Raw genomic sequence first — 12,035 nt, 5'->3', positions numbered from 1 at the left:
AGAAAAGGGGGAAAAAATCGTTTCTTGACTTTTTTCAATGTCACTGTATGTCTACTGCATGCTGCTGGTAGACGCAGTGCTGCGGCACTGAACAGCAGCATCCTCTCCTCTCCCCTCCCCTCCCCGGTGGCAGACGGTACAGTGCAAAATGACTGATAGCCGTCCTCATCATCCTGTGAGTGCTCCTGGCTGGCCTCGGTGAGGTCAGCCGGGGGCGCCTGGGTAAAAAAAGGAATGACTCCCGGTCATTCCCGGCAGATGGTACAGAACGGCTGGTAACCCTCTTCATCATAGCAACTGGGGGCTGAGCTCCATCAGCCTCCCCCCCCTTTCATGTCTAGAGAAAAGATTCTGTACTACATGGACTGTCATAGCAGCGGGAGGCTACCTCCCCCTCATTTTATCTCACTAAAAAGTCAGTGTTTCTTATTCCTGCGTTCTTTATTACTTCATCACACAAATGGGGGGACACTGCAACGGTAGCTCAAGAGGGTTGGGGGAGGAGGGAGGCAACGGGTGGGATTGTTGCAGGGACACCCCCTAGAATGGCATGCAGCTCATCATTTCTGCAGCATCTGACATGGAGCGGCTGTGCTCTCTGGTACACTGGTTCTCTGGTACACTTTCCCCACATTCTAGGCAGGATTGACTCTATTTTTAGATAAACATAAAGGAGGGAATGACCCGGGGAGTCATTCCCATTTTTATCTTTGCGCCCCCGGCCGACCTCAGCGAAGGCCAGCCAGGAGCACCAATGACAGCAGCAAACGATACAGATTGACTGATAACCGTCATCTCATCGCCAGTTTACAATGGCATGGCAGATGGTACAATAGGGATGGTAACCATCTCTGCTACCTTGCAAAGGCAAATGAATGCTACTGTGTAGCACTGCAGTACCATGTCTGTCAGCAGCATCCAGTACACATACGGTGACAGTGACAAAAGGCAAAACAGGCTCCATGGTTGCCATGCTATGGCATCTGCCAGGGCAATCCAGGGAAAAAGGGCGCAAAATGATTGTCTGCCGTTGCTTTCATGGAGGAAGGAATGAGTGACGACTTTTACCCAGAATCGCCCGCGACACTGTTTTTGCACCAACATGCATTGGGATCTCAACCCAGAATTCCAAGGGGCGGGGGAGACTGCGGGAACTATGGGATAGCTACCAGATAGCTATCCACAGTGCAACGCTCCAGAAATCGACGCTAGCCTTGGTACATTGATGCACACCGCCGAATTATTGTGCTTTGTGTGGCTGCGTGGACTCGACTTTATACAATCTGTTTTACAAAACTGATTTATGTAAAATCGGAATAATCCTGTAGTGTAGATGTACCCACAGTTTCCTGGTGCATTTCCTACCCCCAAGGGACCTCTGTGCACATTCATGCCCTAGTAAGCTTTCTGTGAATGTAGTTCTTTCTGCACATAGGGTGGCTTGTGGGGAAGGTGGGGAGGGTCCAATAAAATAGGTTTTGTGAGGTTTTTTTGGGGTCTGTTTGGTCCAACCATGGTCAGTTAAGAGAAAATTCTGAGGAGAAGTCACCAAGTGACCTCCTGTAGTTGCCTCCTCAAGAGCCCTGTTAGCAAACTCTTCCTCCAGTTTGGAGATCAGGTGAGGAGCTGTTCTTGAGATGGATACAATGCTCTTAATTTTAAAAAATGTGTATTGTACATGTTCAGCATGCCATTATCACACTTAGTTCCTGGAAGAAAATGTTTTCTCATCGCTGCACCTTAAACCTTCACCAATTAAAGGATAAAACTCTGAAGTCAGCGGCGGATTTGCGTCTCCAGTGCCAAAGTTCACAGCATCACCGCTCTCTCATTTTACTAGCTCATCAGGACCAATGTTTAGCATTGCATATATTTAGATGTTATATCACAATGGCTCTTTCAACTAATTTTGTAACTGCATCAGTTGAGTCTTCAGTTTTAATATTCCTATGTCAACCATTCAGTGGTAGAACAAGCCTTAGCATTTTGCAGAGCACAAGCAAAACAGTATTATCATGTGATAATACCTGTGTGTCCAGCCTGAGCAGCTGTATTGGAGGGCACCTGTCAGGAAAAATACATTGAGTTGGAGCATTTGGTTTCTATATTCAAAACTCTTTTAGCAAGAAAAAGGTCTGCAAAATGAGAGAGAGCTGATGTTCTTCCTTATAGTTCTTGGTCTCCAATATCAGAGGAGCCCACAGAAGACCACAGCTGTGGTCTTTTAGATAAGGCCTCTCCTGTTCACTGGTATTCAGGAGGAGTGGAAGCTCAGATTACTTCATTTTCACATCATATTCACCCTGAGTATTACAGAATAGGTGAAGAGTTTAAAGTGGAACTTTGGATGTCTTTGCTTCTGCTACCTTGTGTCACTAATTGCGTATGTATGAGAAGCATATAATGGATGTATTATATCTCCTTCCAAATGCAAATATAGAATTTGAAAAGGTTTAGTTCATTACATTAAAGTTGTTGTTAAAAATGTACATTGCAAATATATACTATGTATGTAGGTGTTGCAGAAATTAATTCATTTGTAATCTTTGTTCACTCATGTTAACAGTTCAGCTGATGAATACTTTTAAAGGGATGCTGTCTAGTCATAGAACAGTAACAGTTTCTATGAGAGCTTATAAAAAAAAAGTAGTTGTTTTTGCTCTTAAACTTTATCCTGGTATTTTCAAAAAGATCAGTCAATTTCACTTTCTTTCATGCATTAGTGTAATATTTCAGAGAAGGATGAAATGCAAAATATAAACAATCAGCCTTAGTGATAAAAAATAAAATTAAAATATTAATATTCCAAAGAATTTTTAATCTCTGGTCCCACCTGTAGTATATGCTTAGAATTAATAACTGTGCCTTTCAATCAAATATGTTCATTTTAAAAAATGCACACACCCCATAGGTAATGTAGCTTAGTTTGTAAAAATCAATTTTAACTTGAGTTGTCTTTTTTTTTTCCCGTTAGTATAATTGAGTAGCTAGCATGAATGCATACAGATCTATACCACTTTTAATTCTAAAACCCTAAGAACTCTTTCCTTGATTTGTAAGTCTGGTTTCAGATGCAGAGGACAAAGCACATCTTCAGAAAGAAGGCAAAAGCTGCAGAAGCGGCACGAGAAGCCTTTAACCACAAGCCAATCAAGCAGAGCAGAACAAAGTCCCGAACCCTTGTACTTTGAGGTATTTTTTTGTGTTCATATCACTGTTAGAATTTCAATATGACAAGACCTAATAAAACATGTTGAACTGGTGATAGTTGCCTCGTGACATCTCTTCTTGCTGAAAACTAATTCTAAAGTTCAACAATGTGATAAAATACACTGATTTCTCACAATACTGTATGTATTGCCTCTGAAGTTTAGGTCTACTGTGTGTACTTTCTGATCTTATATTAAACTCAGTTTAATTTTGAAAGTAGGATAGTAGATTTCCAGTTTACGTTTTGCTTCAGTTTTTATAGAATGTAAAAGTTAACTAAATTCAGTGCTTTTCTCTAATATTGCAGGGATTTCTTTAATATACTGTACATATTTTGAGTAGTATATTATTATTTTTACCATTGGATACAAGTACTGGATACTTCACTTCCAGTCTTGGCCATTCAAGTTAATGCCCTTGGTATTTTGGTGTGTGGTGGGTTTTTACCCAAGTTGTAGGCAAGTGTGACTTGTAATCCTCAATTCTTCATTTAGGATGAAGATGAATTTCCAGAGTTAAATAGGGACAGTGGAAGTGGCAAAGGTGGCAACATTCAGCAAAAATTTTCACCAAAAGTAGTAAGTAAAGACTTTTTTATTCTTGATATTTTATTTTTAAGGTGAAGACAATTTCTGATTAGTGTTACTGAATTTACATTCCCTGTTTGCATGAATCTGTCTGGTCTATTGCAGTATTTACAAGGTCACTATGGTGGAATTTTTTTAAAAAGCATATACAGCACAAATTACTATAGACTTTGTTATGGAAATACTTTTCCAATGGTCTTTTAACTAACATAGCAATGTCAGGGAAAACCATATTGTCAAGAAGCCATGTCTTGGATTTCCCCACCCCCTATCCCCCATTGCTATTTTATAACTGTGGAGGAACCACATGTGACTAGAATACCTATTTATTTAAAAAATGAATGGGTGGGAGAAAAAAAAATTGGTAGGTTACATAAAAAACATCATCCCGGAATGATGTTTGCTTTTTTTGCAACAGTGTTACACTGTTAACTCATGTTTAGCTTGTGGTCCATTATGACCCCCAGATCCCTTTCTGCAGTACTCCTTCCTAGGCAGTCATTTCCCATTTTGTATGTGTGCAACTGATTGCTCCTTCCTGAATGGAGCACTTTGCATTTGTCCTCATCAAATTTCATCCTATTTACTTCTGGACAAACTGGAGAAGTGGTCTGATCATTTTTAATTGTAATCCTACACTCCAAAGCACTTGCAACCCCTCCCAGCTTGGTATGTCCGCAAACTTTATAAGTGTACTCTCTATGCCATTATCGAAATTATCGATGAAGATTTTGAACTTATCCCTGCGGGACCCCACTCGTTATGCCCTTCCAGCATGACTGTGAACCACTGATAAATACTCTCTGGGAACGGTTTTCCAACCAGTTTTGCACCCACCTTATAGTAGCTCCATCTAGGTTGAATTTCCCTAGTTTGTTTATGACATGTAACATGTCTCCTTCACTATATAGATTAAGTACTCCACAAAACTAATTTAGCTGTATCTTCATGCATACTGTGACTTGTGTCACAGCTATATGTTACTTGTTTGATAAGTAATATATCTGCTAAATGGACTAGTTCTCTACCTTTGCATAATTCTTTTGCTACTGTCTCAGATAAGTAATTCCTTTTTGTATTGTAACAGCTTGTAATTATGTTTATACACTTTCTTCTGCAACCTTAGCTGGATGATTTACCTGAAAATTCTCCAATCAATATAGTCCAAACTCCCATTCCTATTACAACCTCTGTACCCAAACGTGCAAAAAGTCAAAAGAAGAAAGCCTTGGCAGCAGCACTTGCCACAGCTCAAGAATATTCAGAAATAAGTATGGAGCAGAAGAAACTCCAGGTCTGTTACATTTTCAAGTAGTAACTGTTAGGGGAGGAATAACCATCAGACAGCATTCCTTCATACACTATTATAGCAATAATGTCTGTTTAAAAAAGATGCTGTCTTCTACTGATCATTGATAAATAGACATAAAGGTGAACTGTGTCTTATATTCATGTAACAGGAGGCTTTATCAAAAGCAGCTGGGAAGAAGAGTAAAGCTCCTGTGCAGCTAGACTTAGGGGATATGTTAGCAGCGCTTGAGAAACAGCAACAAGCAATGAAAGCCCGTCAACTCACCAATACCAGGCCCCTCTCATACACAGGTAATTCCACATGCCCACTCAGTAGGGTTGCCACCTGTCTAATTGCACAACCCAAAGATCCTTGCCCCACTGCTTCCCTGAGACCATGCCCCTGTCCGCCCCTTCTCCAAGGTCCTGCCCGCTGCTCACTCCATTCCCCTTCCCTCTGCTTGCTCTCCCCCACCCTCATTCACTCACTTTCACCAGGCTGGGGCAGGGACCTGGGTTGTGGGGTGCAGGCTCTGGGATGGAGTTTGGGTGGGTGCTGCAGTTCCTGGCCAATGGGAGCTGCGGAGTCAGTGCTTGGGGTGGGGGCAGCGCTCGGAAACCCCCTCACCAGGGGCTGCAGGGATGTGCCAGCCACTTCTGGGAGCAGGAAGCCTGCCTTAGCCCTGTTGCGCTGCTGGCTGCGGCCAGGGGCCTCCAGGCCCTTTTTAAATTGCCTGGGTCCCTGGGCAATTGCCCACTTTGCCTGAACACTTAAGTGCTATTGTATAAAATACTATGAATCGCCTCTGGGAAATAAATGAGCAAAATGCACTTTTTGTATTCCCTAATTTGCAAGGAGTCTGCCACTTATAAATACTGACCAGCAAGCTTGTATCTAACAAAGTGCTGTAAAGAACTTCAATGTGGGCTTCATTTTAAAATGCATTTCTTTTGGCCTGTTGCTATACGGAAAAATCTTGTTTATTCCAATTAATGTCAGTTAAATTCTACCGTTCTTCTTAATCTGTCATATTGTTATAACTAACAGAAGTATTTACAGATTACATATTCATGTCTAGAAAAAATGATATTTACATGTCATTTGAGACAAACTCTATCTTACTCTTAAATGTGATGTATAGCCTCCTTTTTCTCCTGGAATGAGTAGTCAGTTTCCTAAAACATGAGGCTAAATTCAAGAAATAAGTAAATATGAAAACATCAACATTGGTGTTGTAACTTTCCTGTCATAATGTCCCCCTTCCCCTGCAAAAGGAAAGAAAATGTACTTGGTGAGAATTTGTTAGTGAAAACTTTGGAAGTGTGTGGGCTTTCTTTCAGTAGTATCTTTTAGTGAGACTATCTTTCTTGCCTACATTTAGTTGGCGGTGGTGCACCTTTTCATATCAAAGAATCTACCAACAGAAAGTCATTAACTAAAGGACAGCCATCTGTGGGTTATCTTAATCCTTTGGACTCGACTGCTCCAAAAGTAAAAAGAGGAAAAGAGAGAGAAATTTCCAAACTAAAACGCCCGACCGCACTTAAAAAGGTAAACCATGCAACTGTTTTGGGACTGTCTTGATCCAAGTTTCAAGATTAAGAAATAACCATGACTAACAATTCTCTTAATAATGTTCTAGTTGTGGTCTAGTGGGATTAGGAATCATGAACTCCTAAATTGTGATGTCCTGATCTTTAGAACAGCTGAGGACCAACTTGCCCCTAAAGGAATAGTTCTCTAGCAGCTCTTGCTGATTTCTGGAGTACAGCATGCTTCTGACATACCTCTAGCACAGACCCAGTACTGGGTTGTGTGTCTAGTGAAGGGTGGGAGAGGAAACAGAAGCAAGTGATATATAGACTCACTTTCCAGAGAATGCAACAAGGCTAATCATCTAGCCCATATTTTTCATTATTCATTACAGTATTGGCATCTGTCATTGATATTTTATCAATTACTGTGTCAAAGATAAAGGCTAATAGCCATGTAGTCTCAGCACTTTGTATTGTGGTGCTTTCTGATGTGTTTCAAAACAATTTCCAGACAAAGTGATAAGATTCTGTTGCAATTTTATTGCATTCTTGCATCAGTGTTTATAAGAGTGGGGGTGGGAGGTAGTGGTGACAAAGATGAATGCTCTCTACCAAATAGAAGTTTGAAAGAGTGTTTGGAAAGTATTTTAAACAAAAGCTATGAAAAAACCCTTCCTGCAACACTACTACTCTAAAAATACTCTCGAATTGTGGTTTTGCCTTATTGTAACTACTAAAATGAAGGATGCCATTTCTTATCCATCAAACAGATTTAAAATGTGTTGTTTACGTTCACTTTCAGGAACCAAAAGGCTCTAAAACAAACTTCATGATTTTTTTCCCCACTTCTGTATGAGGGAAGCTTCTCACCTCATTGTAGCAATCTGTAATACTTACAGGTTTCTAATTGATTGAAAACTAGTACCTTGTTCCTAGATTATTTTAAAAGAGAGAGAAGAAAAGAAAGGACGCTTATCTGCAGATCACAGTCTTCTGGGATCTGATGAACAGAAAGAGGTGCATGTATGTTTGACTGATGACCAGTCTCAGGAGTTAGCCTCTCAAGAAGGTAAGGGTCTTCTGTTGTTTTAGGATTTTTAAAAAGAATTGTTTTAAATTGAAGAGTCTATACATTTTTTAAAATATTCTTGATTGCTTTTATTTTTAACATGTAACAAAGTCCGTTACTATTAGTTTATTATACATTTTATGATCAGCTATTTCCCTTATGAAAGAATGGAAATTAGATGAAAAAGACCTATTTGAGGCCATTTTGTCCATCCCTCAACTATTCAAGATTCTCAGGTGCTTTGTCAGGTCTAGTTTTTTCAAATAAATCAGTCTTCCACTTTCCATTTGGGACACTTTCTCTGTAATAGACCTTAATTTGGAAGCTTTTCTGATATTTGGCCATAACCTAAACTTACTTAGTGTCACCCATTTACTCCTAGTTTACCGTGAACTTCTGCTGTGTGGCACATTGGAGTCAGTTCTTCTTTGGTATTTGGAGTTTTGTAAATGTTTAAAAAGCTCCCTTTTAGCCAGACTTTTAATCTTTATTTAAAAATGGGTTCCAACAAATACTTAAATTTCTTGTTAGTTTTATAGTTCTCACAGTCCTAGGTAATTGAGTATTGTAGTCTACTAGTTTGTTTTTTGTTAAATAATAGTTCTGACTTTGCTGTCACATTCCTAGAGAGTTAAAATAGAAATTTCAAGGGCCAGATCGTCAGCTGATCTATATTTTCATAGTTTTATTTATTTCAGTGACCACAGATTTTCTATACCAGTTTATACAAACTGAGAATCTGATGCCAAATGTATATTAGTAATGTTGTGTTTTTTCTGAGTGTTAGTCGGTAGTTAAAAGCACCTGACACAGCTTTCATAAGGCATGAATTTGGGATAGAAGAACTTGAAAAAGTGCAGCAGTCCAGTTAAGATGTTTCCCCGGACTAGTTGTGCCCATCAAATTTGGGCTGGAAATCTTGTTAGAACAGGCTTTCTCATGATACTTCCGGTCCTCCTGCTTTTGGTAGGGCCCAAAAAAGCATGAAAACCCAGATTTTTCAAATCACCTTCTAGTGCTCCCTCTTCTGTCTAAAATCAGCAAGTACAGAGGCATGTGCAGTATGGGGAGGAAATGCAAGTTTAGTGCCAAGTCATTTGAACTCATGCAAACTATTCGAACTTTTGCTCAGACTATGGTTAATTCTTGAACAAGGAAAGGCACATCCAAAGCTGTCAGCCACTACCTCTTTGATATGGAGATTTGTGACCCACATTGTGATATCATGGTAATTGTAATGAGTGATACTCTAAAGATTGCTAGGACAGCAAGGATGTATTTAATGTAAAAATAGGTAATGACTCTCTGGAGATCACTGTAAAGTAAAGCAGCAAAAAGGCAGCATAATTTAAATGTCACACAAGTTTAATTTTTGGAAGACATTTATTCTCTTCAAGTAGTTCTTGTTTCACTTGTATTCTCAAATACTTTTTTTTAAAAAAAGAGAGCTCAAATGTAGTAATTGAATGCGTATTCAAATATCATTAAAGTGGTTTACCTGATAGATATTAGGTGCCTGAAATTTGTAATATATGTCCTGCTCTCTGATTTTTACATATGAGTGGCAGATGAGTTCCCTATGTTAAACTATACTGCTTTTTATATATAAATGCATTTCATACTTTAGACGTTTCAAAGCTTTTTTCATTTCTTTCAGAACCGGGGCTAAGTGTGCCTAGTGATACTTCACTCTCTCCAGCAAGTCAGAACTCTCCATATTGCATGACTCCAGTGTCACAAGGCTCACCTGCCAGTTCAGGGATAGGTAGTCCAATGGCATCTTCAACAATCACTAAAATTCACAGCAAGAGATTTAGAGAGTAAGCGCTTTGAATTACTCAACTTGAATTCTAAAGGTGTATTCTAGTCAAATGTATTTTCTAACTGTATTTGAGTTTATTGAACTCTTATAAGTTGTCGGTGAACTTAAGTTAGCCTATCCCCCATGTAAAAAAAGTACTACTCCCTGGTGCTTTGCACCCTCTGTTTCCTACTTGCTTCTTATGAGGCGGGTTATAATATTCCTGAGGGATTTTCTTCAGCTAGGATGCTGCTTTTAAGAAATAGAGTAGGCAGAAAAGTCATTTCAAGTGAAGGGCAACTTTGAGTTTAGAAAGCTGGAAACTCTGCTACAATCCACCCCTACTACAGTGGAATTACCACTAACCAGTGCTTGAAAGCATCCCTTATTGATTATCAAATTTGATCAAGGAATAGTGAATTGTAAAATATAAGTGTGTATGAGCTATCCTCTTTAAGTTGTGGGCTCTGGGTGGGTGGGTTGTATCCTGACAATGTATTTCACTGTGGTTTCATTTTAAACATTTTCAGAATATCATTATGTTGTTTTAAGTGTACATTTTCTTTAACTTCTAAAAAATGTACTTAGTGTACTTGGAACAAGTAACAAAAAATTTATTTCTGCCAAAAATCATTTAAAGGCACACAGCAATGAGAGAGACTGCTGAATTTGCTATATGCTAAAATGTGGTGGTTTCTGAATTGACAGGTATTGTAATCAAGTTCTAAGTAAAGAAATAGATGAGTGTGTGACTTTGCTGTTGCAAGAACTTGTCAGTTTCCAGGAACGCATTTACCAAAAGGACCCCATGAGAGCTAAAGCAAGGAGAAGGCTTGTTATGGGTTTGCGTGAGGTTACTAAGCACATGAAGTTAAACAAGATCAAATGTGTGATCATTTCTCCTAACTGTGAAAAAATCCAGTCAAAAGGTACAAGTGCTTTAATAAGAAATATTTTAGTGTATAAATGCTATGTGTATATTGCATTTTCCCCAACGCTACCAGTGATGCTAACCTTGTTAATCCATTATGTTGACTTCTGAGTCATTTTAAGCATCTTCCGTGCTGTCCCATAAGCATGACAGGTCATCTTTCACTTGCATTGTAAAGCTGCCACACTCTGGTTTTGGGTCCATTTCTCTAACTACCGGAACTAGTCAGGCAGGAATTGTGCCTTCCTGTATGTGGGACTGGGGACTGGGCCTAGTATATTTTGCACACTATGGGAATGCAAATGGTAACTTCCTGAGATATGTAAGAGAAGGAGAAGGTCTATTAAGAAACAGAGAATCCAGTTTCATAAAGTTTCTACTTTAGTAGTCCTAGTGTATAACATAGCACCATTAGAGAGTTCAGAGCATTGTTAGATGTACAGATTAACTGATCGTATTGAGTAAATAACAGACTTGATTGTACTTTAATAAAACAAGCAAATTTACTGCATGTGCACTGCATTCAAAGCCTTACTGCTTTCTAAGCCTTACTACTTTCTGGCAATACATGGTTTAATCTAAATATCTGGTGGCTTACTATGTGTACTAAAGTTTTAGCTGATAGCCACTGACAAAAACTGTGGAATACTGGATTGGACCAAAGTGCACTATTAAGATGTCTGTTCTAAGCTTTAGCTTTGTGTTATTTTTTTCTCCTAAGGTGGATTGGATGAAGCTCTGTATAATGTAATAGCCATGGCACGAGAGCAAGAGATTCCTTTTGTCTTTGCACTTGGACGTAAAGCTCTTGGTCGTTGTGTGAACAAGCTAGTTCCTGTTAGTGTGGTGGGAATCTTCAACTATTCTGGTGCTGAAGTAAGCAATTCATTTCTGAATAAATACCATTTCAATTTTTTTTCTCATGTAATACGTGTTTACAAACGTCTTTCACTGCACTTGGGCTCACAAGCTAACTGTAATGCATACATACAGAGTGTTGACTAGCATTGGATGCCAATTTTATCTTGGCCTATTTATTCTAAAGTTGCTTATCTCTTTAAATTTGACACTCTGCCCTGTCAGTTCTGTGATGTCAGATTTGTCACCCCTTCTTCCTCTAAAACTTTGGAACATGCTGGCAGACATCTTTTGAAGTGCCAGCTGAAATGACCTGGAATGTCCAGGATTGTAGGGCATGCCAGCATCTTGAAGTAAGGCAACTGTTGGACTGTTACACAGATTGGGAGGCGGTCTTGGGAGGCCTCAAAGGAGCACTGGTTTCAAGGGCATCTACCTGCTACCTAAAATCCCCATATTTCATCAGAGGTGTATACTTCTGCTTCATTGGGTCAACACACCTTGGGAGGATTGTGGGTTGCCATCATATTAGATGTGACCTGTGCATGTATCAAATCATCCTGGCCTGTGATGAGAAGCGGTGCGGGAGAGATGGCGCTCAGGGTCACAAGTCCATCTCTCTCCCTTCCCAGCCCCTTTCCCTGGTTTTAACTGATTTGCTTGTATTACGCATGCCGAATAACATCTGCTGAAACTGCTGCCCTCACTCTGCCCTTATTTATGCCCACGCACTATCAGCAGGTACAGATAGTC

The 12,035-nt window shown here is 39.5% G+C and overlaps 1 protein-coding gene across 1 annotated transcript in view; it reads left to right on the top strand.

Moving 5' to 3' along the window:
- SECISBP2L (SECIS binding protein 2 like) overlaps positions 1 to 12,035 on the top strand; it is a 44,676-nt gene that overhangs the window by 22,565 nt on the left and 10,076 nt on the right. Inside the window, exons 8-16 of the mRNA XM_050968819.1 lie at positions 3,061 to 3,192; positions 3,705 to 3,788; positions 4,924 to 5,091; positions 5,258 to 5,399; positions 6,470 to 6,639; positions 7,560 to 7,692; positions 9,350 to 9,512; positions 10,202 to 10,422; positions 11,146 to 11,300. Of these exons, the coding sequence (XP_050824776.1) occupies positions 3,061 to 3,192; positions 3,705 to 3,788; positions 4,924 to 5,091; positions 5,258 to 5,399; positions 6,470 to 6,639; positions 7,560 to 7,692; positions 9,350 to 9,512; positions 10,202 to 10,422; positions 11,146 to 11,300 (1,368 nt within the window). The remainder of the gene's footprint in view (positions 1 to 3,060; positions 3,193 to 3,704; positions 3,789 to 4,923; positions 5,092 to 5,257; positions 5,400 to 6,469; positions 6,640 to 7,559; positions 7,693 to 9,349; positions 9,513 to 10,201; positions 10,423 to 11,145; positions 11,301 to 12,035) is intronic.

Source organism: Gopherus flavomarginatus, chromosome 9, assembly GCF_025201925.1.
Source record: "Gopherus flavomarginatus isolate rGopFla2 chromosome 9, rGopFla2.mat.asm, whole genome shotgun sequence".
NCBI lineage: Eukaryota > Metazoa > Chordata > Testudines > Testudinidae > Gopherus > Gopherus flavomarginatus.
This window is presented reverse-complemented; position numbering and strand designations above follow the sequence as displayed.